The sequence below is a fragment of the Lemur catta genome, chromosome 1 (genome assembly GCF_020740605.2).
Source record: "Lemur catta isolate mLemCat1 chromosome 1, mLemCat1.pri, whole genome shotgun sequence".
Classification (NCBI taxonomy): Eukaryota; Metazoa; Chordata; class Mammalia; order Primates; family Lemuridae; genus Lemur; species Lemur catta.
Window position 1 is genome coordinate 218,248,727 of NC_059128.1, and position 27,075 is coordinate 218,275,801.

Consider the following 27,075-nt stretch of genomic DNA (forward strand, 5'->3'; position numbering starts at 1 on the left):
TCACACAGAGACATACATGTGAATGCTCATTACAGCATTATTCATAATTGCCCCAAAGTGGAAACAATCCAAATGTCCATCAAGTCATGAAAACATGAACAAAAGTGGTATATCCATACAATGGAATATTATTGAACAAATTAAAAGGAATTAAACTATTGATACATGCCACAATATGGATAAGCCTCAAAAACATTATACCAAGTAAAGAACCCACATGGAAAAGATTATATATTGTATGATTCCATTTACATGAAATTTCCAGAAAAAGGCAAATTTATAGAGCCAGAAAACAGATCAGTGATTGCCCATGGCTAGGGTGGGAGCAGAGATTTAACTGCAAATAAGCACAGGAAACTTTTTGGAGTGATGGAAAGGTTCTAAAATTGGATTGTGGTAATGGTTGCACAACTCTATAATTTACTAAAACCACTGAATTGTGCATTTAAAATGGGTGAATGTTATGGTATGTAAACTGGATCTCAACAAAGCTGTTTTTAAAAAAAAAAATGTGAAAATTCTTTTTAAACCATAAAATACAGCAGCTATTACAATGGTTGCTGATGTTAAATGCCATTGTGTCAGGCCTTTCCCAGTGACACTTCTCATCAGTGTCCTCTTGGATGAATTTATATATTTCACTTAGAAGAATGCCTGGGTCTTAGTAAGCCTTATGCAAGCAAGTATTAGCTGTTATCACTATTATCACAATCATCCTCAATGGCATTATTATTAAGACAACACGCATGCCTTGAAGTCCTCTGAGAAGGTAGTCCTGGGTCCCCCAAGGAAGCCATCATCCTTCCCCAGAGTCCCTCAGGCAGCTAGAATTGTTCCTGTCACTGAGAAGTGGCCACAGCTCTTCCCGTGGTTAGAGCTTCTTTTAGCTTTTTTTTTTTTTTTTTAAAGAAAGGAATCTTTTTTCTATTTGTCCCTCTGTTCTTGAAACCGTCCAGATCCCTGGGGGAAGGCCATCCACTGCATGGTGTACATGAAAGGGATTCATGAGTGAAAAGCTTTTGTGTCCTGGTCCCTCAACCCTTGACGTTGCCCCCTCTGCCACCCCCAACTCCCCTCACGTAGCTCTCCAGAACCGCTCCGGGGGCAGGGCGGCGCTGACTGCCTTCCTGCCCCCCAGCGGGAGCCCCTTCAAGCAGGCCCGCCCCTCTGCAGGCAGCTCGGCGACCCCAGCCACATCTGCGTGGGTCTAGGCTCAGTCTTGCAGCCATTAAGACATCCAGGGAGCTTCAAGGAGCCAGAGCATCACCAGGGACCTCTAAGCTACAGTCCCCCTTTCTCCTCACTGGGCTGAGCCGGGGGGTGTCTGAGATTCTGCCTCAGTTTCCCTGCGTGGCACTGCTGTTCCCTCCGGGCACCCAAGCTTGCAACCTGGTTGCTCGGATCACCTGCCACATCCTGTCTTGAGAGCGCTGAACCGCGTTCCCTGTACCAGGGTCTGGGCGGGGGCGGCCATGAACAAGCGCCCCCACCATGGGCCTCTCAAACCACGCAGGCGGCTGCCGAGCCCCCCGGGGCAGCGCTGTCCAACAGAAGTTTCTGCACGGATGGAGATGTCCCACATCTGTGCTATCCGATGCAGCAGCCACGAGTCACATGTGGCTATTGAGCACCCGAAATAGGGCTGGTGTGACAGAGAAACTGAATTTTCACTTTTAATTAATTAAATATAAATGGCCACATGTGGCTAGTGGCTACCGTGCCGGACAGCGCAGCCCTAGAAACTGAACGCGGTCTTGCGATCCCTCGGGTGCCGCGGGCAGCGGGGTCAGGCGCCCTCTGACGCCAAGCCACTCGTCCCGCCCCCGCTCCCCACTGCCCACGGGGTCCCGCTTCCTCCCATCCCTGCCAGCATCACCGCTGGACCAGCAACCCGGACACACACCAACAGTCCCCCAGGGGCAACAGGTGTGCCCACAGACAGCTGAGCACTGCTCCTGGAACCTTTCAGCAGCAGAGCTCAGGGGGACAAACCTAAGGATGGCAGGGCAGGCGGAGAAAGAGACCACAGAGATGAGTCAGGCCTGTGATGGAAACATAGGGAGGGAGGGATGAGGCCTCTGCCTTCTCTTTTTAAATCTGAATAAATAACTTAGTTGGAATTTTTTCATAATTTCCCCCACTACATAAAGAGTTGGGGCCCAACTGTGTAAAACAAAGAGAAAAGGGGATTCTTAACAAATGCTTTGTAGGAACTAAAATGCCAAAGCAATGAGGAATATTGAATGAGACAAGACTAAACTGGCTATAATTGGCAGCTAAGCAAGTCATTAATTGTCACTTCATGGAAATTTTTAAAAAGAAGTAGCACATTTGAGGACAGGTAGAGGAATTTGCAGAAGGAAAATCTTTTGTGTTGGGACTAGTATGTCTTTTTAAAAAGCTGGTGTTGGTCAATTATCTGACAGCATAACCACCTTGGACCAAAAAAGATCAATATGCACTGAGGCAATTATTTTCTGTACCTCTTGGTCCTGAATTGGCAATGAGTTTTCAGGGCTCAATTAGCTTTTAACTTTAAACAATAGCAGATAGTCTCTATTTTCCTCTGAGATATTTATTTACAACAAAAATGCAATGTTATTTCAAATTGTTTTAGGGAATCTTAAGAGGACAGACTAAGTCAAATATTAGTGGCATAACACTGAAATGTTACTTTGATGATTACCCTTGGGAAATAATATTCAGAAAGAAAAGCTATGTACCTTAAGATGTTCACAAACATCATTATATGGCATCATAAAATGGCAAAAAATGAAACAATCTAAACAAATTAAAGTTCTGTAAAAAGGGAAACGATTATATATCCACTGCACTCAGGTTCATAATTCTCTCTGCTCCAGTGAAGCTGCTTGTCAAGGTCACCAATAACCTCCTCGTTGCTAAATCCAATCCTCACCCTGCTTACCTGTCATCAGCATTTGACACAGCTGATCACTTTGACCTCTCTGTTCACTTGACCTCACACATTCCCCTAACTCAGAACAGGAGCTTACAGAAAAACAAGTCCAGAGTCTTCCCCCTAAAGGCCCTGCAGGCACGAGGCCGGGGGACAGCCCACGTGGCCTCACCCACCAGGCACCCTCTGTACAAGCTGGAGAGAGGAGCTGACTTAAGCCATGCCTGGCTCACATGCTAATCACAGGCTTCCTTCTCAGCTTTCCCTTATCCCGAAGATCAGACTCTCAGAAGTGTGACTTACTCATAACAAAAGATAATCCAATAACCATTCAACGGGGCTTGGGGATATAGTGTATATTAGGTTGACTCAATTCTATCTGGCTTGGATTATTAACATTAAGGTGCATTTCCTACTGTGGAGCAATGGTTGATGGAAACATCCCGGAAGTATGCTTGGGAAGGAAGGGACGCAAGCTCCAGGGGCAATAATTGGCACAGGTGATTCATAAAAGGATGAGTAACTCTAAGTAGGAAGTAGACTCAAAGAGAGGAGTCATGCAAAGTAGAACTTCTCTTCCTCCTCTCCCTAACCTTCAAAAAGGAGTAAATCAGGAACAAGCTGCCCAGGCATTTCATCCTGGACGGATAAGGCCCAAAGAAGGAGCTCCAGGCCATGTTGTATCCACAGTAAGAAAAGGCCCCTGGGTGGGTACAAACAGTCAAGGGCCCAGGAGTCAGAAGAGCTGGGGTGTGGAAACCACCCAACCCCAGCCACACCAACAAGAGCAACAACAGCAAACACTGATACAGTCCTTTACTACCTGCCAGGTTTCATCTAAGCACTTTACATATATTCATTCAATTCGTCTTCACAAGCTGATGCTGTTATTTTCAGCTACTAAACTACAGAGCTGCATTCACACCCAGCAGTGTTGTTCTAGTGCCATTAACTATTATGTAATACGTAACAAAATCTTTAAACACAAACACCTCTATCATCAAAGAAAAGTTCCATAGTGTTCACCAGATCACAGCACCCACAGTTCTTAGTGGCCAATGATGGAAGTGACTCTTTCATCACAGGGAGCAAAATATCCCCTCCCCTCACCACTAAGAACATTGATCACCATGAAAAATTCAGACAAAAGCTACGGAGTCCTCCGATGGGAGCGCAAAAACCAATTCTCAAGTTAATGAGTAAATATTGGTAGGCATTTTGCCAAGAACACTGGAAAGAACAAACTTCTATAAAAAGCAGCTGATAGAGACTTGCTGCTTGGATGTAAATTGTGAGCAACTGCATTACCAGGGACTGAAACTAATCTGCAAACTGAAGGAGGGGCTGGGATACGTGGGTGCTGTGCTGGGCCCGGGGAGTCGGCACAGGACAGGAGCGAGCACGGCCCACAGGAGAGGAACCCAGACCAGATGACACAGCCTGCTTCCGCGGCCACTGGGTCAGGGTTCCCATCACCACCTCGAGAAGCAGGAACTTGAATTTTATCCAAAGCTCCTCAAAATAACATTTGCAGCTGAGTATACCCACATATAAAATTAATCATTTCAAACAAATCTTGTTGCCACCTTTGTAAAGGCCTAAAGCTAAAGAGTCTCACTTGGGGTTATCATCTCTCTCCCCTCGGGATTCCAGGTGCCCCTGTCCTGACAAACCTGAGGCTGCAGAGGTCCCCAGCCTTGTGGCAGACTCATGTTGGGCCTCAGGAAAGTCCCTGCCCTCCCCTGGATCACATGTGTTCACTGAAAATGAGAACATTAGATGTATGAGCCATGACGGCATTTCCCAAACTGGTGTTTGAGAAACACTGGTCTTAAGTCATTTAGGATAACATAGAAAGAAATGTTCCATGGTCAAGTTAATTTGGGACCTGCTGGTTAGTCAAAGCTAAACAGATTTCCTAACTGTGGTTCTTTTCCAAGACTCCAGTATAATGGTGTAGACTGTGAATCTCCAAGAAAGGGATCAAATGCTTTTATGTTTCCACATATTTTTCTATCATTGCGTTTCACATTTGCCATAAGGGGCTTCTCTAGAACGTACAGTTTAGGGAACGCTGCTCTGCAAGACTTCCTTTGGAGCCAATGCTCTGGAAGGCCATGAAGCAGCTGGCATAGGAGCCCAGGTGCTGAAGTCATTCTGCCTGGGCTTGGACTCCAGCTTCAGCCCGGCCAGCTGGGTAACCTTGGCCATGTTATTTAACCTGCTTCCTTATCTGTAAAATGGGATAAATGAGCATAGACTCCCAGGAGATAATTCATCAAAGTGCACAGCATGTTTCACTGGTAGTGGTAGCGGAATTCCATTACTCCTCTGGAATCGAGCCTGGAAAATGCTTCTCCCAGTGCTTACTGAGAGACTTGCAACAGGATGTAGAACTTGCCTTTCATCACCAACTTGGCTCCTTCCAGGCAAGGGCTTTGGTGGCCAGAGTTCACTGACCTACAATCAGTTGACTCATGTGAATACCCGCATGGACTCTGTAGGGCAGGAATCTGGGGCTACATTGCAACATGCAGAGAATCTGGAAACACCTGTCTACAATGGCTGGGCAAAGATATCAAACAGCTTTGGTCTATTCTTGCTTTGCCAGTTACTGCTAGTTTAATGGCAGCACAGTCACTGAGTACAGAGAGTTGTGGACCACAAGCAGGGAAACCTGGGTTCTGGCCCATGGTCCAACATGAGCTCCAGGGCCCACTGTGCCCTTCTCTGGATCTTAGCCTTCCCACAAAATAATTTAGGAGTGAAGAAAACAAAGGCTCTCGATTGGAGATATATAGCGAACTTATTCAGGGCATTTTGTTTGAAATAACCCTGTCCAAACCCAACCCAGACCTGAGTCAAAAATCTTTATTTCCACTGTACATAAATTTCACCTCAACTGAAAAAAAAAAAAAAAATCTGTGAGTGTTGGAACCAGGCAAAATATTTGAAAAAGCTCCCTGGGTGATTCTGATCCACCCTCTTGTTCAGAGCTGCTGGCCTGGATGATCACAAGAACCTCTTCCAGCATCTTACAAAAAGCCACTGGACTTCTGGGTTCCTTGGTGAGGAAGTCTGAGCCCACTGCCTTTCAAATCAGCAGCTAGACAAGGCCAGATCTCCTAAGAGTGCATGCTAGGAGGGGCCCTCAGTCCCAGCAGAGAGGTGCTCTATACATCCTGGAGTCCCCAGCACACACTTTTAGCCCATCTGCTTCTGGGACATTCCTCACTGCTGCCTAACTATGGAGGTCCATCTCAACCCTCTGCCTTCAGGCCATCCTAAGGCATTCTCAAACCAGGTAACAACAAAAGCAAACACCAACTCTCTCAGATCCTGCTCCCAAATTCTATACTCACTTTACCCCAAGTCCTATCTTGAGGCAATTCCTTACTGATGATTCCATCTCTGCCCCTCTGGATGCTGAAACTATACTGGAATCTCAGGCTTCTCTTTGGCAAGGCCTGGGTTCACTCCAGTGGCTTTGCACACTTTTGCATAGAACACCTATCCTCGTGGCCCCTCCAGATCCGAGTCTCAGCTGGGCTGATGCACACATTTCAGGGACCATCTGAGTCTCACAGGACCTGACTGGCCAAGGAAAGGTATCATAACCTGAGGCCTAGAAGGACACAAAGCCTTGGCATTCTGATCACTTCCAAGTTTGGGGCCTCGCTACTCCTCTGCCCCACCCCTCTGTCAGCACAGGTAATTGAGAGCTAACTAACAACAAGAGCGCAAAGAGACTGACAAAGGCCAACTTCAAACTTGGTCTCTGGAGCACCGAATCCCACTTTACTCCAGTTGTCAGAACAAAGAACTCTGGAGACATGCCCCTCCAGTAACATAGAAACAAAACTCATAAACATGGAAAACTAATCCTAAAGTCAATAAACAATGGAATAGGGTGGAGATTGCAAGCTTACCTTAAAGAAACCAATAGGTCCCTGGCCAATAAAAATTGGCAATAACCTGATAGAATACATTAACAAATCTAAAAACATGTCATCCAAAAGATAAAGAGAACCTCAAAAGCAAACGCTCCCAGAGCATCATCCAGACGAGCAGAAAACTTAGCCATGGCTTTAGAGCATTCTAGTTCCACTGCCCACTATCCTGTCCATCTTTCTGCACGTTTCTTCAAGTTTCACTCCCGTAGGTATAGACTGCTGAGTCTATCAGCAGCCCCAATGGTGAAAACCTGGGAATTCTGAGTGCACTGTCAATTTGGGGTCCACAAACCCAAGCTAACAGGGTATCCGAAGACTGTCAGATCCATAGCACCCAGCCTTCTGGACCCACAGACATCCATGTGGGTTACCGTGAAAGAAGAGTCACTTTAGATGAAATCACAGAAGAAAGTAGGCCACAGCTATTCTTAAGGGCAATAATAGTTCATTTCTCTGTTAACACACTACAATTTACAAAGTGTTTCACCACAAATCACAAGATAATGTTTTTTTTATAATCTTGGGGCAAAGAAGGCTTTTCTAGGTGTGACATAAAATGTGAAAGTCACAAAATACAAGACTGATACATAAAACAGCACAAATTTTAAAAAAATCTTCCTAGAAAAGAAAAAGTCAAAAGACAACAAACTACAAAAAAACAAATGTTTTCAATGCATATCAGGGACAAAAATGTTTATTGCCTTAATAAATACAGAGCACTTTGAAATCAGTGAGAAAAAGTCAACAACTCAATAAAAAATGAGCCAAGGGCATAAATACTTCACAGAAAAGGAAATTCAGTGATTCTTATCATATGAAAGGAGATCCAATTTCACTTAAAATAGGAGAAAGAAAACTTAATATTACATAGAGATATAATTTTTCATCTATCAAATTGCCAAAGATCAAATAGTGTGTTTACATTCTGAGCTCGCCAGGATGTAGAGACACAGACAGTCTCACTCATTGCTGGTGGAAGCACAAATGTGTATCAACACGATGGGGGCCAATTTGGCAACATCTAACAAAATTAAAAATACACATACCTTTAACTCAGCAATTTCATCCTAGGAATTTATCCAACAAATACACTGCATATGTGTAAAATCACTTACAAACAAGATAGTAACTGCAGCGCTGTTTTCAATTGCAAAAATTAGAAATAATCTAAAGCTCCATCAACAAGGGACTGGCCAAATAAATTAAATTACATACACTGAAATATTTTGTAGCTATAAAAAGAATGAGGCACCCTGTATACACTGATTTAGAACTATTAGCAAGATATATTTTTAAGTGAAAAAAATAAGGTAGAGGAACTATTCCAAAGTGTTGAGGACTTGGGAGCAGGGGGTGAGGGTGAGGAGGAAATTTATTTTCTCTGTATGCCCTTTGATACTTTCTGGATTTTGTACCACATGCCTGTGGTTGAAAATAAGAACAACAACAAAAAGGCAAAAAATAAATAAATAAAAATGAGTTTCATAAATGTGGTAAATCCATATGCATTGATAGCAAAAATGTCTATCATGTTATTAAGTGAAACAAAAAAAGCAAGTTGAAGGTCAATACGTAGAGTTTCATTTAATTTATGTTAAAAAAAACTTGTGTGTTAGTATGTGTGTTTATAAATGCATAAAAAATGTCTAAAATGAAACACTAAATCTATTTATAGTGCTTACCCATGAAGAGGGTAGAATTGAGGTAGGTAGGAAAAAAATGTAGGAATTCATGTGTACATTGGTTACCTTTAAAAATATGCACTTTAAAGATTTTTCTTAAATTGACTGTAATTTTTTGTTTTGATTACTAAGCCTTTTTTTTTTTTTTTTGAGACAGCATCCCCCTGTGTCACCCAGGCTAGAGTGAAGTGGTGTCATCATAGCTCACAGCAATCTCAAACTCCTGGGCTCAAGCTATTCTCCTGCTTCAGCCTCCCAAGTAACTGGGACTACAGACACATGCCACCACACTCCGCTAATTTTTCTATTTTTTTGTAGAAACAGGTCCTTGCTCTTGCTCAGGCTGGTCTTGGACTCCTGGCCTCAATCAATCCTCCTGCCTCCACCTCGGGCTCCCAAAGTGCTAGGATTATAGGTGTGAGCCACCGCGCCCGGCCCTATACTCTTTATTTCTAAAGGTTTTATTTGGTTCTTTTTCAAACATGCTGGATCACTTTTTATCTGCAAGAAAATATCAACAGTTCTGGCTCACTCCTGTGTCCTGCATTAACAGTAACACTGTGCCAGGGACCCACCATTCCTGGGCCTTCAACAGCCCATCCTTTGTTTAACTGAGTGGCTGGTACCCACCCCCTCCACCTCACGAAACCCCTTTTGGGATCCGCACATCCTTTGAGAGAGCAGCAGACACAATCCCACCTGCAGGCCTGGGATTGACAGCAGTGCAGAGGGGAGCATGCCAGCACTGGACAAACCCACAAAGGAAGGGAGTCTAACAAAATCACAATCTCTTTCTCTAACGACAAAGCACAGAGACCCAGCAACTACTCAGCCCTGTGACGTTAAGGTGCAAACGGCCTAACAGATGCGTTCTCTGCACTGCGTTAGTGTCTCTCCAACACGAGTCCTCTGCAACGTGTCTTTTCCGTCAGCCTATTATTCATTCCTCACAGCCCCTCTCTGCAGTACACCGGGACTGTCATCCTTGATGCTGATGGGGCCAGGTAACTGCTGTGCTTCTTGTCTGAGGTCACCAAGCAACTTGGGGACATTTTAGTCAAGTCAACCCCTAGAACAGAGGCTGACACTAACGTGGGGCACAGTCAATAGCTCAGCAAAGGAAAGGAAAAGGCAGATGACCAAGGAGGATATTAGTCACGTTAGACACAGTGCAAGGGAGGAGGCAAGGAAAGCGCTTTAAAAAACCCTCAGATTTTTGTTTCTAACAGAGCTTGGAATTTGCCATACACCGTGTTATAGAAAACTGTCATCCTCTTAAGTAAACGTGGCGTGGATCTGTGGCTAAAAGGCCAGCTCGCACATACACACACTCAGCATCATCTCCATGCTCCGGCCAGAACAGCCACCTGCCCAGTCGGCTAGGAATGAATGACAAGGTGACCCGGAGGACCAGTCTTAGCAGCCAGAGTGGGGTGCGGAAGCGTGCCTGGTCTGTGGGCAGGGACTATGGTCTTCATGGGTTGGTCAGGCAATTTGAGTGTCTCACTTCCTTCAACCCCTAATGTCCTTTAAAAGCCACGCTGAAATTTAACACACTTTGCTTGAGGCAAAACCCTCAAGCCCTAGCTGCCCTGCAGAGTCCAGCCAGGCCACGGAATGCGGTGGACAGTTCTTCAGTGCCTACCGTACTTCCCTAACAGTCTGCGACCGTTTCAGATACACCCACAAAAGGGAAGCACTAACAGACCCAGTTAGGGACAGTTTATTAAGCAGTTCCACGTGCATCATTTCAGTCATGAGAGATGATCAGAGCACAAGTTTCCATCCCCAGTTGGAAGGTCAGAAGAGAGAGGCAGAGGGAGAGAGGACTTGCGGTTGAAAGAGACTTGAGAAACACTCACATTGCTTATGGGCACGTAGAAAGGTCCGGCCACTCTGGAGAAGTTTGGCAATTCCTCATAAAACAAAACATACCTACCATAGACCCAGCTACTGTACCTTTAGGCATTTATGTTCACACAAAAATTTGTACAGAAATGTCATAGCACCTTTATTCACAATGGCCAAAAACCAGGAATAACCCAGATGTCCTTAAAGGGTGGAACAGGTAAGCAAACTGCGGTACATCCCACATCACTACCGTGACTACTACTCAGAAATAAAAAGAATGAATTATTGATACATGAAACCACTGGAATGAATCTCCTGAGAATTGTGTTCAGTGAAAAAGGCCTATCTCAAAAGGTTACATACTCCATGGTTCCATTTATACAACATTTTGAAATGACAAAAGTATAGAAATGGAGGACAGATTCGTGGTCAAAGGTGGGGGTGGCTATAAAGGACACCATGAAGGCCCCTGGCGGGGATGGAAATGCTCTGTATGTGACTGCACCCATGTCAATATCCTGGTGTCCTGTTACACTTTTGCAAGATGTCACCACTGGGGGGAGGTGGGCAAAGGACCTCTGTATTCTTTCTCACAACTACATGGTAATCTACAATTATTTCACAATTAGAAGTTTAATTTAAAAGAAAGAGAAAGAAGGACTCAAGAGTCAAGCAAGCGAAACACTTAGCCCTTGTCTGGATCTTGATTTGAATAAACCTATAAAACACATTTCTGAACCAACTGAGGAATGCAAACACTGCATGGATATCAGATAATAAATAATGGGGCATTATTGTTGATTTTGTTAAATGTAATAGATACTGTGTTTATAGAAAAAAGAGTACTTATCGGTCAGAGATACCTATCAAAGTATTTAAGAATAAAGTCGTAATATGATATCTGGTATTGCTTTGAAATAACCCAGGTCGGAGGGAGAAGACAGCAGGTGGGAGCAGAGGTAAAGTACGGCAGGCCACGAGTTGGTAGCTATTGCAGCTGGGTGAGCGGTGCACGGGAGCTCATTTATGCTCTCCTCTCTGCTTTTGTAAATATTTGAAATTTTCCATAATAAAAAATGGAGGGGGGAAAAAAGACCCAGAGAGTTTAGTGCCTTGTCATCTAAGAGAAAGAGACAGGGCTTTGACCTGGGTCTTCAGATTTTTTCACCACAGGCTGAACCAGCCCTTTCTGGAAGAGCCACTGAGGGCAGAGCCCACAACTGGCCTGGTGAGGAGCTTCCTCTGGCAGCCTGTCAGGTGGCACACAGGTCTAAGGTGCACCGGGGTGGCCAGGCCCCTGGATCCCGAGTTGCTGCTCTCTAATCAGTGTATGGGGTGTGAAGCAGGCTCACACACTGTTGGTGGTACCATGTATGGAGGCCACCTGGCCTGGGAGACCCAACCTTCATCAGAGATGCCACATTGGACTGGACAGGAGGGCTCCAGGAAAGAGCAAACCCTGCCCTTCTTCAATAGAAGGTTTAGAGGTTCTCCGAAGATAGGCAGCAGAGAAACAGTGCACCCATCCCATCCATGTTGGAAAATGGGACTGACAAATGGCCTCCTTGTCTTCTGTTATACACAGATGGTCTACCTTGTACAAGAGGCGAACACTCTGTGGAAACCAGGCAGGCCTCGCTGAAATGCCACATCCTTCTCAATCAAAGCCTTCCCCAAATTCCTTAGCGAAGGGTGCACTCTCCTTCGCACTCCCACAGCTCTGTGCTGAACCCCCTTGTATCCGTTACCTATTGCTGCATAACAAGTTAGCCCAAAACGTAGCAGCTGCAAACAACAAATGTTTATTATCTCACAGTTTCTGAGACAATTCAGGCACAGCTTAGCTGAATGCCTCTGGTTCACACAGTGCAATCAAGGTGCTGGCCAGGGCTGCAGTCATCTCAAGGCTCAACTGCATATGGATTCAATTCCAAGCTCACTCAGATAGCTGCTGTCGGCCAAAGACAGCAGTTCCTCACCATGCAGGCCTGTGCACAGGGCAGCTCAGAACATGACAGCTGGGTTCCTCCAGAGCAAGGGCTCCGAGAGAGAGAGCTAAGAGAACAGGTACCCGAGACGGAAGCCACAGCCTTTTGTAACATAATCTCAGAAATGACAGGCCATCGCTTTTGCCATATTCTACTCATTAGAAGCAAGTCACTGAGTCTAGCCTACACTCAGGAAAGAGACCCTGCCGGAGCATGAATCCCAGGAGGCAGGGATCACTGAGGCCATCTCAGAGTCTACAGCAGCCCCCCGTGGAGCTGGTATTCGTACGCTACCCATTTCTTTCTTTCTTGTATGACGGGTACTTGTCCATCTATGTAAATGCCTAATTCCCCCACTATAAAATGAAGTCATGAGGGGAAACCACGTCTGAGCCACATCTTTCCCCTGTCCTGTGCCTGCTCTGCATGTGAGGGCAGCACTCGCCCCACCCGCCCCCTCCCACACCCTTGCTGAAGAAGCAGAACCAGGTGGCTGGGTGTGGCACCACATGGTCCCACATGCTCGGTCCCAGCTGACTGGACCGATGACAACAAAAAAATCAGCAATTCATGACCTATAGGCTGGCCGGATCGTCCTCTTTCAAGACCAGAAATGGAAAATACCAAGAGATGATGCCCGTGATGGGGAAGTGATAAGAAATCAAGACCCCACGCAAGCTTCAGTTCTGTGAGAACAGAAAAAAAATACATTTTTAAAAAGCAGTTGTAGAGAGGAGAAAATAGAGAAGTGCAGAGAGAAGCAACGATAGCACTGGAGAGAAAGGAAGCAGATCACCCAAACAGACAGGTCCCGGAGCTGCCCCAAGTTCCAGTCTAGCCTCTCCCCAGTGATCCCTCTGGACTGAGCTGATTGCGTGAGTCTCACCTCCTCACAAGGGCAGGTGGTGCAGGGGGAAGAACAGGAAGGGCAGGGGCGGAGAGAGCACCTGGAGTCCCCCGCACACCTGGCAGGAGGTCGGCTACCAAATCATAATCCGTTCACTCCTATCCCAGGTGGTAGGAATCCCCCAAATCTCACAGGTCTGTGATTAATGACCATAATGGACAAAACTTACTATGTCATAGGTGATGCTTTAAACAGCATCAATATTGAGGGCAGGACGACAGCACCTACGCCAGGGCCCTGCACCCTTGGCTGGAGAGGAGAGGCGAGGATAAACGCTGGGCAGCCTCTGGGCAGCGATGAACGCAGCCGCTGCCTCCGACCGAGAGCCAGGAACTTGAAAGGGGATCTTGGAAAGGTAAAAGGCAGAATCTAATGGAGGAGACCAAAGTGGGAGATGTGACTGTTCAACCAATCTGGCGGCTATTTTCATCAGCTTAGAAAGAGATTCTGGCATTAAACTAGTAGAAAGTGGTCTCTGCCATGTTACTATTTTTAGCATTTTATGACAAATGGCTCAGCTGTCCCTCTTCAGAACAAAAGAACTCCAATGCTTCCAATCTGCTCCACAGGAGCTGCCAGAAAACAGTTTTCACTGAAGCCACTGGACGCATGTTTATAACCTTTATTCAGTATTTATTCAGATGTTTTCACCCAGGCAAGTTCTTGAATATCTGTTTTTTCCTTTGCTTTTTTCAGACGAGAACTCCGGCACCTCACGCCACACCGAACCCCGGCAGCCGGGAGCATCACCTGCCGCACCCAGAAATCACAGTCCGACGCACATCCTCAAGGCTCAAGAAATGGCCCATCCAGAAAATTCAGACCCCCGGCTGCAACTAACCCACGGGGAATATTCGCACTCTGTGGAGTTTATCAGAAGCTGCTGGGCTCCAGACAAAGGGCTGAGGCAGTCAGTTGGCTCTGTCATATTGAGGTGACCTCCAAAATAAAGTAGTTCAGGATAAACTCCTAACAAAAATGCATTCATCTAATTCACTTGACAAATATTTGTCGAATGCCTGCTATGTGTCTGGCAAGGTTCTAGGCACTGGGAACACAGCCGTAAGTGAAACACACTCAACTTCCTGCCCTCATGCGGTTTACGCCTCAGTGGGGCAGAGATGATCAATGGAAAAAGCAAAACGCATTCCATATCCCATGTATCCCATGCCGATAAGCACCCTGAACAAAAGCAAAGCAGTGCAGGGCCTGGGCACTCCGTGGGGGAGAACAGTCTTACACAGGATGGTCAGGGCAGGCCCCACTGAGGAGGTGACCTCTGCACAAAGAACTGAAGGAGGGGAGGGAGCCAGCCAAGGGACACCACTGGGGAGAGGGGAGCGGAGGGAAGGAGCAGGAAGCTGGGGCCGGCATCGCAGGAAGACCGGAAACCAGGAGTTGCGAGAACAGAAAGGGCGGCTTGCAGGGTACGGCTTACAGGTACCCTGCCGCTTAAAGCCCCCGTGAGGATGATAAAATGACCACGCAGCGCATTCTCTATGGCCAGAGGCAGCCCGTCTGCACCCCTGTTCCTTATCCAGCCCTTCAATCTACAGGTGAGGGCCTGCTACATGAGAAGGGAAAGGCTTTGCCCTTGGGCCTGAGGAAAGGTGGTGACAGAGTTAAATTCTGGTCAGCTGCAACTGGTGTGGCCTTGCAGGGCCACACAGAACAGGCCTGCTGCCCCTTTCCCAGCACAGCCCTTCAGACGAGTGCGTGTTCGCTGGTGTTTAGAACCAGTTTCCCCAGGCATCAACAGCAAGATCCCTCAGTCACTCTCTAGGTCACGCCTCTCTGAACCCCGTCACTGGCCAGTGCTGCAAGCGTGCTCCACCCTCGGTGTGTGCCAGACACACACCTGCCTCCTTCTAAACACCTCTGCCCCCAGGGTCCCTACCAGGATTCATGGTCCAGGGAAGGCCTTCCTAATGCATCCGGGTCCAGAGTAAGTGCCAGGCATACACAAGCTACTTCAAATCCACTCAGGAAGCAGTCATGGTATAAACAACCAATAAGTGAATAATTAAAATGTCACCCCCCAACTGCATGCTCTACCAGCTGTACTACAGGGGCAGGGAAGATTGATAGAAAGCACCTCTCTGGGAAAGTGGAGGCTTTCCTGCCCACACCCCCACCCCAAGAGGGAGAGCTACCTACACCAATGTTATTTAGTTCCCTTACTTTAGGGCAGCATTACTTTTTTTTTTTTGAAGACAGGGTCTTGCTTCATCACCAGGCTCTGTAGAGTGTGGCGGTGGCGTCATCATATTTCACTGCAACCCCAAGCTCCTAGGCTCAAGCGATCCTCCTGCCTCAGCCTCCCGAGTAGCTGGGACCACAGGCTCGCACCAGTGTGCCCAGCTACTTTTTCTACTTTTTGTACAGACAGGGTCTCCCTCTGGCTCAGGCTTATCTTGAACCCTGGCCTTAGGGCACCATTTCTTAAAGTGAGTTCTATGGAACAACCCTCTTTCAGAACGTGAATAGGTTTTCCTCAAAAAGACATTCTGGCCCAGTGCAGTGGCTCATACCTGTAATTCTAGCACACTGGGAGGCCAAGGCAGGAGGACTATTTGAAGCCAGGAGTTCGAGACCAGCCTCAACAACATAGCGAGACCCCATCTCTACAAAAACTACAGATTAACCAAGCATGGCAGCATATGCCTGTAGTCCCAGCTACTCAGGAGGCTGAGGCAGGAGGATCGCTTGAGCCCAGGAGTTTGAGGTTGCTGTGAGCTAGGCTGATACCACTGTACTCTAGCCCAGGCAACAGAGCAAGACCCTGTCTCAAAAACAAAAATAAACAAAAAAAAGCATTCTATTGTTGATCATTTTTAAGAAATGCTGAGTTGCACAAAGTTAAACTTTTATTTACTGCAGCACTTAGCAGAGCTTTCAATTTGCTGATATGTACTTGGCCATCCAAGTGGAAAAGTCCTAATATAATACTATCTCTTACTAAGCACTAGTGCCAGGCACTAGGGCTCCTCACACACTCTCAGCCAGTCCTCACCACAACCCCATGAGGTTTGTACAATCACTATCCCTATTCTTCAAAGAATCTGTGGCTCAGAGAAGTTAGGCTGCTCACTCAAGATCTATGTTAGGAGTTAGGAGGGTTTTAGGCAACACCAGATGTTATTTTTGCCAGAGAAGTTAGAGATAGCCCAGTGACCCCTCTTCCCAAGGGGGTTTCTGAGACATTTATACACAGAAGGGGCAACAGCAGATGGGAAATTCAAGCACCACTTTATTATCAGCTGGGATGTCACGAAGAACTCTCTGGTAAAACCATGTTAGAGAATGTGGCTTAGGCTCAGTCTTAGCAGGACCTCACCATCCTCCAGCCCAGCGAGCATGAGGGGTAGAGGAAAGAGAAGAAAATGGAGCCCTGCCCCCAGCCCTGATCAGGCCAGCCGCATTTCAGCTCACCTTTCCTGACTCAGGACTAAGGAGAAAACTCCAGAAAGAAGGAAAGCCACGCCTGTGCATGTGACCTTCTTCTACTCAGTGGCCATGCCCACTAGTGAGCAGGGTCCCAGAATCACACTCTATTTCGCCCTCTCTGGGGCAGGATTGGGGACAGGGGGGTCTCCCTCTCCCCTACATCAGACAGCCAGGACAGTAAGGGGCAGAGTGAGGACTCACTCCCAGGCCTGCTGACCCCCCATGTCCACAGTAAACCACCCCGAGCCTGTCTAGCCTCAGGCCACTTCACCCTGAAGCAAGTGAAGGCCACGGGACTAACCGTGGGAACCAGCATGTGCCACCAGCACTGCTCACAGTAAGGACCTCAGAGACTGGAAAACCATTTACTACAGCACCGGGGAGCTGAGGAGGCCCCTGGTGTCTGCCTTCTCCTGGTGCAGGAGGCAGGGGTAGAGAGGAGGCCACCCTGGGATCCCCAACCCTGGCCCCCCACTCCCAGGTGCCAGAAGGCACACACATCCCCTTGCAGGACCCCTCCCACTGGGGACACGTCTGCCTCGTGACGGCTAATTGAAATTGATCCTAGAAGTTTCCTGATTTGGTTTTAGACTGAACAAAGTAATGAAGTTCTATAAGCCAGCCTTAAAAGCCGCCTCTGTTTTATGAAATTGATAGGAAAGAACAGCAGAGAATACTAAAGACCTCCCATGGTGGTGAGTAGAAGTACAAAAACCACAGAACAAAGAAACTGAAACTGAATATGGTTTTTACCACATTTGTCTAATTTTACTTAGGGAAAAAAAAAAAAGATTGAATTTTAAAGGCTTCCTGTGACAGGCCACACACTGATCACGGTGTTTCAGGGCATGAATGAATGAATGAATGAGTGACAGCTGCCAGTCTGGGACTTTCCACTGGGTTCCACCCTGCAGGCCTGCAGCCCGGCCTCCGCTCCTCCCACAGCTCTGCCTGCCTGTCTTACTAGGCACCACCAACCCAAAGCGGGCCCAGGAATGTCCTCGCAGGAGTCCAGTCATCTGCCTGTGGCCTCAGGACAGCAAGGCCCCTGTGGCAGATGCTGAGTAAAGACTCAGGCTGGTGGCACCCATGATGCTGGGGTCGGGGGCTGGGAGCAGGACCAGGCCACCCCAGCCCATCACCTGCTGGCTCTGCCATTCTGTCCTACAATGGCGAGCATCACATGAGGCTTCAAGAGGTTCCCCTGGGCACAGGAGGCTCAGGCCCCAAATCCTACATCTTCAGGGATTTTACCACAGTTTGAAATTGCCTCATCTTTTCACCCACAGAGATCTCCTCAGGAAACATGAGCAGGCTGAGGCTGGTGGCGGTAATAATCACGTGCTATGACTATAGATTTCAGGAACCTCGATTCTGGGAGCAGGTGGGAAAGGTCAGGGGAGCATTTTTGGCTGCATTACTCCATTTTTGGCTCTCATAACCCTGAGAAGAAGGCAGGTCCGAGACGGCCATTCTCACCTGCAGGGCAAAAGGTAACATGTCTTGCAGAGAATTTCCTAGAAAGCTCTTTCCAAAAGGCAAAAGCGGGTGGTCTAAGAGTCTGCTAATAACTCTAGTCCCACTCCCTTTGGTGCCATGCTTGGAGGCACGACTCATCATCGCCACCGAAACAGATCATCACAACAAGCACTGCGCACTCGAGATGTGCCGGGCGCGGTGCTAAGTGCTATTCCGGGCATCATGTGTAGTTGGTCCTATTCTGTCCCATCTTACAGATGAGGAGATGAGATCCAGCGAGGAGACAAGCTAGCACTTAGGCTGTCTGCCACGCTCCAGGCACTGCCCTAAGCCCGTTCCATATACTAACTCATTTAACTCTCGTAACAACCCCGTGAGATGTGAAAGGTTGTTATCTCCATTTTATAAATGAGAAAACCAAGGCATAGAGAAATTGAGTAACTTGGCCAGAGTCTCACAGCTAATCAGGGATGGGGCTGCGGTGACCCCAGGCACCCTGGCACCATATGGCCTCTTTTAAGTAACTTCCCAAGGTCATGGAGCCAGTGAGTCACAGTGCTGCACTTCACACCCAGCTCTGTCCCATCCAGAGCCCAAACTCCTGCTCTGTCTGATATCCCCACTTCCCTTCCGGCTTGCTCAGACCCGGCTGACTTGGCATTGCCTGCAGACACAGAGATCAAGGGACACTCAGACTCGGCCACGTACTGACCATGCAGTGAGGGAGGCCTGTCATCTGAAACGGTCACACATCCTTCAGAATCTCTGGGCCCCCACAGCACATGGACAGTGGCACTTGCAATGGGGGCAGATGCCACCAGCAGGATGCATGGCATGGGCCTCAGCAGTGGACATGTGCACTTTGAGAAGTGACTGTGCACATTCTTCGGGTGTGGACCACATGCACACAGTGACCAAAGCATACGGTATAGAAATGGGGGAAAGAGTAACTTTGCAGTGGAGAAACCTCACACACTACCTCAGCCAGGTGCTCCAGGTCAACATCAACAGTGAAATCACACACCCTTGATAGGATGTCATGTATTTTTGATATGATGTGATGAAAATGGCACTTAACCTCTGCGGTCTTCCTCCCCAAAACCAATCACCCCAGTCTACTGATGAGAAGAAAGAACCTCAGATGAATCCTAACTGGGGGACACTTTGTAAAATACCTGACTGGTACTTCTCAAAACTACTAAGGTCATCAGAAACAAGGCAAGTTGGAGAAATGTCACAGTCAAGAGAAGCCTATGGAGACATGACAACCAAATGTTATGTGCTGTCTCGGGAGGGATCCTGGAACAAGAAAAGGACCTTAGGTTACAACTAAGGAAATTTGAAAAAAAAAATGTGGAATTCAGTGAATAATAATATGTCTGTACTGGTTTATTAATTATAACACTGTACCACCTCTCTGGGCAGGGTACCCAACCCAGCGCAGCCCTTTGCTCCTAACTGGGTACTGGTTTTCTCCTGGTGGCAAGTGGGAGAAACAGTGATTGGTGATCTGGGGGGTTTCCTGGGCAGCTGAAGGGGTTCCTAGGCAGCCACACTTGGGAACCGCTGCTGTAGGGGCATCTGACCTGAGGAAACACCAGCATGCAGTAATATTGATAATCATCAGCATGTCACTGTTCACTGAAAATTTTCCCACACTGACCTCTCCTCACAACAGCCCTGGAACCCAGGTAGAAAAGGCAAAACCATCCCCCCAAAGATGTGGAAGCCAAGGCTGGAGAGGGGTAAAGTGTGGGGAAACTGAGCTCTGATGCCTCTACCATGCCCCCTACTCCTCCTCATACCGGGCAAAAGCTCTGCTTTTTCTCTAGGATTGTGTGGCCTGTTGCCTCACTTGGGGCAAAATTGGGGTTTCTCCGCTGACCCTAAGGCACCAGGCATAGGGCTCAGGCACAGCTGGCCTCAAATTTTGGTTGATTGACTCTAGGGCAAATGGAGAGAGGCTTCCACAGATGCTAACCCCCCTGCACCGTCTCAGAGCCCAGGCCTGGATGCTTGAGCAACACGGCTGGGGCAGCCCTCAGCCCAGACCAGGCAGGGGCAGGGCAAGTCTTGGTGCACCAGGCGAGAGCACCCGTCTGTGGCAGCACAGCTGGGAGACAGGCCTGGGGCCTGGTCCCTGCTCGGTCAGGCCCTCTCTGCACTGCTCTGCCAGGCTCACTGTCCCTTCTGCCTGAACCACTCTCTACCCCCTGTTTCCACATAAAGAAACTTTATCCACCCTGCAAAGCCCACCTCAAGCGCCAGCTCCTCCAAGAAGCCTTCCTCCTTCCTGCCAAATGCCTGTGACTTGTCCTCTTCTGAAACCCTCAGCATCATGTGGCTCTTCACTGCATTAGCCCTAGTTGCTGGACCACACCACCCGGCCCACCCGACACAAGTCCATGCAGCAGCAGCCCAGCAAACATCTCTGAGACACCCAGAGTGGCCAGTGCCATGTCATGCAAGCAGCAGCCCTTGGCAAAGGCTGTCTATTGACAAAGGGTTTAACACAGGACAGTAGAACCTTCCAGAGTACACGGGGGCACTGGAAAGTTCCTGGGTCCTTCTGGCCAGCCTAAGGCAGGGGCCCTGCCTTCCCTGCCCAGGGGCACCCGCCACAGTCGCAGACCATGAACCGCAACACAGCCCATGTCGCTAGCTGGAACCAAGAGCTCCTCGAGCCGTGTGACACAGCAGAGGGAAGCTGGCAGTCCCAGAGGAGCTGCTCTCCACTCCCTCCAGCTCCAAGGGGGCAAAAAATGTTCTCTTTTCCATTGCTTAAGATGCTTCCAATGGTGACAGACTGAACACCATGGACAGGAGAAGATAAAAGCCCCATGAACGTGAGTGAGGAGCCGAGAGTGGCTGTGTGTGTGGAGGGCATACAGGCAGGAACGTGTGAGCGTGGGACCGGCCAGCCAGCTGCATGTGACCCCTTGAACAAGCAATGAAAAGAAAAACAAGCTCTGACCAAAATCAGAGCCAACGTGTCCTGCCTGGCAGGGCCCCTTCATTTCTCCTGAAGCCCTTGCTCTGAAGACATGGTTCTGGGCGGTGCTGTTCGGGGGGGACAGTTAGGGTGCAAAGCACAGGGTTGACTACCCTAACCCTGTCCCAGCTAGGCCCCCTCTGCAAGGCAACAGCAGGGCTAAGAAGAGGGTGAGGAGGCCAAGCTCTGTGAGTTGCAAAGGGCTGCAAGAGTACAAGAGGCTGGGCACCTCGGCCTGAGGCACAGGCTCCAGGATCAGAACCCCGAACTTCCAAACTCAGAGGAGTGCCTAGCCTCCAGCTGCCCACTTGACTCTCCTGTCAAGTGGGGGAAGCAACTGTCTTTGAAGATCTTATGTGGTTGCCTGAGGTCCATGTGAGAGATCAGACATCAACGGGCTTAGAAAACCATATCGAATCTCACCCATGTGAGCTGACGACGCTGGCTGGGCATGGACAGGTGACATACCTTGGCTTTGTAAGGACCACCTCTGGCCCAGTAATGCCACCCTTGGGGAGCTATCATAAGGAAAGACTCCTAATCAGAGAGAATGATCATTATGCATGTGATGAGCATCTAGCTAGCTGAGAACAGGGAAATGATAAAGTGAACGAAGGTTCATCTACTCCATGGAATCATTCGAAAAATTTTCAAAGACTATAATTACACAGAAAATGGTGATGTGTGCCATTAACTGCAAAAAATCATGGTACAGCTTCACTTGTACCATTTCTTTCATTTTTCTGTTGAAATGAAAGTTCAATTTCATATCTTGATATATAAAAAAGACTCGTTGATTTGAATATATCACATAATTCCTACTTTGACTAAATTTTTAAAAAGCTACATGTTGGGAATATGCTAGAAGACAAACAATTAACAGTGATGATGTTTATACAGGAGCACAGAGAGAACTGTTTTCTATTCTAATGTCATTTTCAGATATTCTTTTATGAATAACTGTTACTTTTAAAATAGAAAAAGAAGTAAACATTTTAAAAGTAGTTTAGGCACAGAAGGGTGACGCTTATGCTACAGGAGGGGGAAGAGGAGGTTAAGACACAGAAATAATCAGGATTTCTGAGGCAAACAGCAGACAGGCCCTCGTGAGACACAACTCCGAGAAGCACGGGCCTGTCTGACCCAGACTTGCTGGGTAGGACCAGCCTCCATTATCACTTTCCTGGAAGAAAAACAGATGCCGTGAAAGCAGCAAAATGACCAAAGTAACAAAGACACAGCAATTACACTGGAACAAAACCGTCAACCACAGCACAAAGCAACAGTCATCTCTAGGATTAAAAAAAAAAAAAAATCAATACAATAAAGGCAGCAATCAAGAATGAAGACAAACTCAAGTCAGCACTAATGATGACTGGAAATAAACTGTCCCTCTGAAAATGGCAGGAATTCCAAGTGACCTGCGCAGTAGGAACTCCGGGAGGCTGCCAAGTGCCGTGCGGCGGCCAGACTTCCTGGCAGAACACACCCCAGACGCCGCGGGATCCACAAGGACTGCTCGTTTTATTTTATGACTATCAAATTTTAGTAACTCCTAATAACTCTTTTCTTAGGAAGCAGATCTTGGGCATATGTAAAAATAAATCTCTGGAAGCACATTATCATTCGCCTAAAGAACCTAAGAAACGACTGGGTGTCTGGGTCTGCCCAAGGCATATCTAAAACAACTCCTTCCCCACCTCCTGACACAGCCCCTCAGAGGGCCGGGGCCATGCCTGGAGGGATGCCAAGGGGCTAATCCATCTGCTGCATCCACTGCAAGGCCCTGGCAGAAGCGTTTTATCTGCAGACATCGCCCCCCCTGAGCTACACCAACCTACTGGGCAGGGCTACGTCAGAGAGGGCCAGAGCATCCTCCTGGAGCAATTCTCACTGCTGGAGAGCTGGAGGAGAGGCAGCTGGAGTCCAGCTCTTCTCATCGGTCCTGAACAATTCACTGCCTGGCTGTACTATAGCTGTGAGGCTGCAGTCTCTTCTCTTCCCCGGCAAACCAGGACTTGGATTTCACCTCCCCTCTGGGTACCCCCATCATAACCTGACCTAGAGTTCAGCACATGTCGGCAGGGACCTGCTAGCTGACAGAGAGAGAGAGGCGAGGGAGGTCAGGCACACCTCCCCCGGATTTCCTGTGTCCTTTGGCAGTTCTTCAGCCACGGCATTTTGTTCAAGGCCAATCATGCAGGCAGGACAATAGGACCTGTCGGGCCCCAAAGGCCCATCTCACTGAGCCATTTCAAACTTGTTTAGCCATGGACACCTTTGACCACATCGATCCTATGCCAAAGCCTGATAATATACAGCAGGTCAAGACAGACGTCCAGGAGTGGAGTGGGGATGGGAGAGAGGTGGGATGAGGGTAGAACTCCTCTATCCCAGCTCCAAGGAACTATAGAAACCCCTAGGGCTGTGGTCCCCAACTCCTGGTCTGAGGCCTGTTAGGAACCGGGCTGAACAGCAGGAGCTGAGCTGCAGGAAGGTGAGTGAGCGAAGCTTCATCTGTATTTACAGCTGCTCTCATCGCTCACATCACCGCCTGAGCTCCGCCTCCTGTCAGATCAGTGGTGGCATTAGATCATCAATGGAGCTCGAACCCTACTGTAAACCGCACATGCGAGGGATCTAGGTTGTGAGCTCCTTATGAGAATCTCATGCCTGATGATCTGAGGTGGAGCTGAGGCGGTGATGCTAGTGCTGGGCAGGCTGCAAATACAGCTCATCATTAGCAGAGAGGTTTGACTGCACAATAAATGTAATGTGCTTGAATCATCCTCAAACCATTCCGCATTGCCCCCCATCCATGGAAAAACTGTCTTCCATGAAACCGGTCCCTGGTGCCAGAAAGGTTGGGTCTGCCCTCCCCCCCCCCAGAGGATTCCCATCAGCCCTGGGCTTTTCAGAATGCGAATTGAAACAGCTCGCTGGTGCAGGGTGCAGTCCTTCATTTGACAGGTGGGGAAACTGAGGCCAAGAGAGACCAAGTGGCTCAGCCAAAGGCACGCGAGTGGTTAATGGCAGAGCTGAGACCAGCATCTACATCTGTCTTCGTCCTAACATCTAAAAGAGAACCAGCCCTCCTCCAGTCTGAGCTGCCCACAGCTCCTGCACCGGGCCTGCCCAGAGGTCACATATGGCCCACTGACGGGGCAGGTGTAACTGCTGTTTGTAGAAGTAGGCCTCCCTGCCAGACAGACCTGGCTCAAACCCCAGCTCTGCCCCTTAAGTGGCTCTGTAACCCTGGCAGTCACGCAACTCCTCAGTCGGCGCTCCCTGTGACAGGATGGGTGGGAGGGCTTGGTGAGCCAACAGAGCCGCTCCTGGCTCACTGCAAAGGATCCCAAATGCAAGCGCTTCTGCCTGTGGCCTTCGGCGAGCTCATCTTCTCTCTCCCTCAAGCTCCTGCTCAGTGAAGCCCCTCGAGCTTGTGCCTTCAACTAAGAGAACACTCAGAGGCTCAACTCGGAGCTCCTGGTTCACCAGGCCCCTCCTCTTTTACTTCTGGTCTGCTGGGCTGGAACCGCAGGCCGCCACCAAATGGTCTGGCTGTCCCCTGGGCTATCAGTGCCTGTCTGGTCTGGAAACCATTCGGATAACAGCCACAGTTCAGATAACTGCTACCCCAAGGCCCCGAACACCCCTTCTCACCCCTAAGAGACTCAGGCCACGGTCCACTGTGGCTAGAGCTGGGCAGTATCCACAGCTCCAGACCAATCAGGGGTCACTGGGAGGAGAAGCCAGAAGCCAGGCACACACCACAGCTGCGCCTCTCCTTTCCCGGAGGAACAAAAGCCCAAAAAAGCCTTTTAATTGTGCATCAGAGTTTCACAAAAAGTCCTACTTGGTCATAATTTGTACCTTTCACATCTATATTTGATATTTTAAAATTGGGTAAGTACAAGTTCAAACTAGAAAGAATAGGATCACAAATTTTGATGGAGAATCATCTAGTACAACCTGCCATTTTTCAAATGAGCAAACTAAGTCGGCTGGGGGGACAGGCAAGGGGCAGAGCCGGGGAGGAAGCCACACTGACAGGCCCACACTGCACAACTCACACTGTCCCCGTAGATGGGCCCCAGGAGCTGTGCAACCCAGGGCCCTGCCCCTGATTCTCTGTGTAGGAAGCTCCCTCGCCCTCTCTTTCATGCTTCAGGGGAGCTCTTCTCTCTGACACAGGGCACCAGCGGTGTGGAGCCAGGGAAGTGGATACAAAAGCTAAACACGCAGAAGCTGTTGCTCCTGGGAGCCCAGGTTACCTTTGGGCATGATCTGATGCATGGCGATCGAGAGGAAGAAGATGGAGTCGCTGTAGTAGGTCCCTGAGCCAGCACTGAAGTGCTTCTGCATGGCCTCCACGACGGGGAAGAGCTTGTCCGTCAGCACAGCGACATCGTGGAAGATGACCTGCAGCAGGGTGCAAGAAAACCACAGGACTCAGCAAACCAGCTCTTGGCCTGAGCTCGAGATCCAATGCACACCTGGGCCCAGGGAGCAGAAGCAGTCGGCGCCTCCCTAACGTGGTGGGAAACCACGTTAAAGCGTCTGGTCCTGGAACTCAGGATCTTCAGCACGTCTGGGTGGCTCCAGGCGTCACCGGGCATCACCACCCCCTGGCAGCCACTGCACGTGTCCACAGGCCAGGCAGACGCCCCAGCTCCACCTCCCTCATCCAAGAGTGGGAACGTGAGAGAACCCAGAAAATGCTCAGTGCGTCAGGAAACTCATCCTCCCGCTCAACCAGCCTTTCTTGAGTGTCCCGGACACTCTGGGGGCGCAGAGAAGTGAGAAGGATAAGGAATAACCAGGTACTATTTTCCGCAAAGCACTCAGAAGTCTAGAGGTGCCCCCAGCTGCTGCTCAGAGCTTTGCAGCTTATGAAACACTCACACACGCATACTGACCCCAGGGACCCCAGGGACCCCAGGGAGGCAGACGGCATCATCACAGCCTCCAAAGAACAAACGAGAGAGAAGACACACAGAGAGGCTCAGAGAGGCCACACGTGCACCCAAAGTCACACAGCTGATAAAGGCAGTCAGAACCCAGCCCCAGGTCCCGATTCCCAGACCCACATCTTTCCACCACAACCATGTCCTCGTTCCTTAACAGCGGCCAACAGAGGAGGGAGACATCGGCCATTAGAGTAGACAAGAGTACTAACGGGCCCTGGGTCAGTTTTCCTTGTCGGACACTATTCCAGAAGCTCAGAAGCGTAGCCCCCGCCCCACGCACTGCTCACAAGTGTCTTGCGAGTCCTTCCTGTTGCTCCACCTGCCGCCACAGCATCTCGGTCACTCCCCTGCACACGAGAGGCCCTCAGGCCGGGAGCCTGGGCGTTCCTCCTCCTCCTCCTCCTCCCTCCGGAGTGCCCCGTGCCCCTAAGAGCTCTGCGAGTGACCGCCCCCCCTACCTGGTACCTGCAGGACAGGACAAGCCTGCCAGGCTGCCACCTGGGGCCCAACCACCACCACACCTGCTCTGAAGAACCCACCTGAACACGGACCAGCAGCAAAAGGTGAAGCTGCGAGAACCCCCTGACCGGCCTGTTGACGCTGCCACTGGCCCTGCCTGCGGGAGACAGGACAGGTGTGGGCAGTGCCAAGCAGCTCTCCCGCAGGCGGGCTCTGCCCTGTCACCTACCTCTGCCCTTTCTCCCAGCCTGCCGCCCAGCCCCACCCTGTCCTGTCTGCTTTCCCCAGTTTTGGTTCTGCTTTTGGCCTATATTTCCCCTATTTCTCATATTTCTTATATACATATCTCTTATCTTATTTCCCTTATATTTCTCTTTAACCTATATTTATTTCTCTTAGCTCATGTAAGCCTTTGCTTTTGTCCTTAGCT

The 27,075-nt window shown here is 48.8% G+C and overlaps 1 protein-coding gene across 1 annotated transcript in view; it reads right to left on the reverse strand.

Annotated features, from left to right (window-relative positions):
- XXYLT1 (xyloside xylosyltransferase 1) overlaps window positions 1-27,075 on the reverse strand; it is a 160,792-nt gene that overhangs the window by 105,755 nt on the left and 27,962 nt on the right. The window contains exon 2 of the mRNA XM_045539990.1: window positions 25,491-25,638. Coding sequence (XP_045395946.1) covers window positions 25,491-25,638 — 148 coding nt within the window. The remainder of the gene's footprint in view (window positions 1-25,490; window positions 25,639-27,075) is intronic.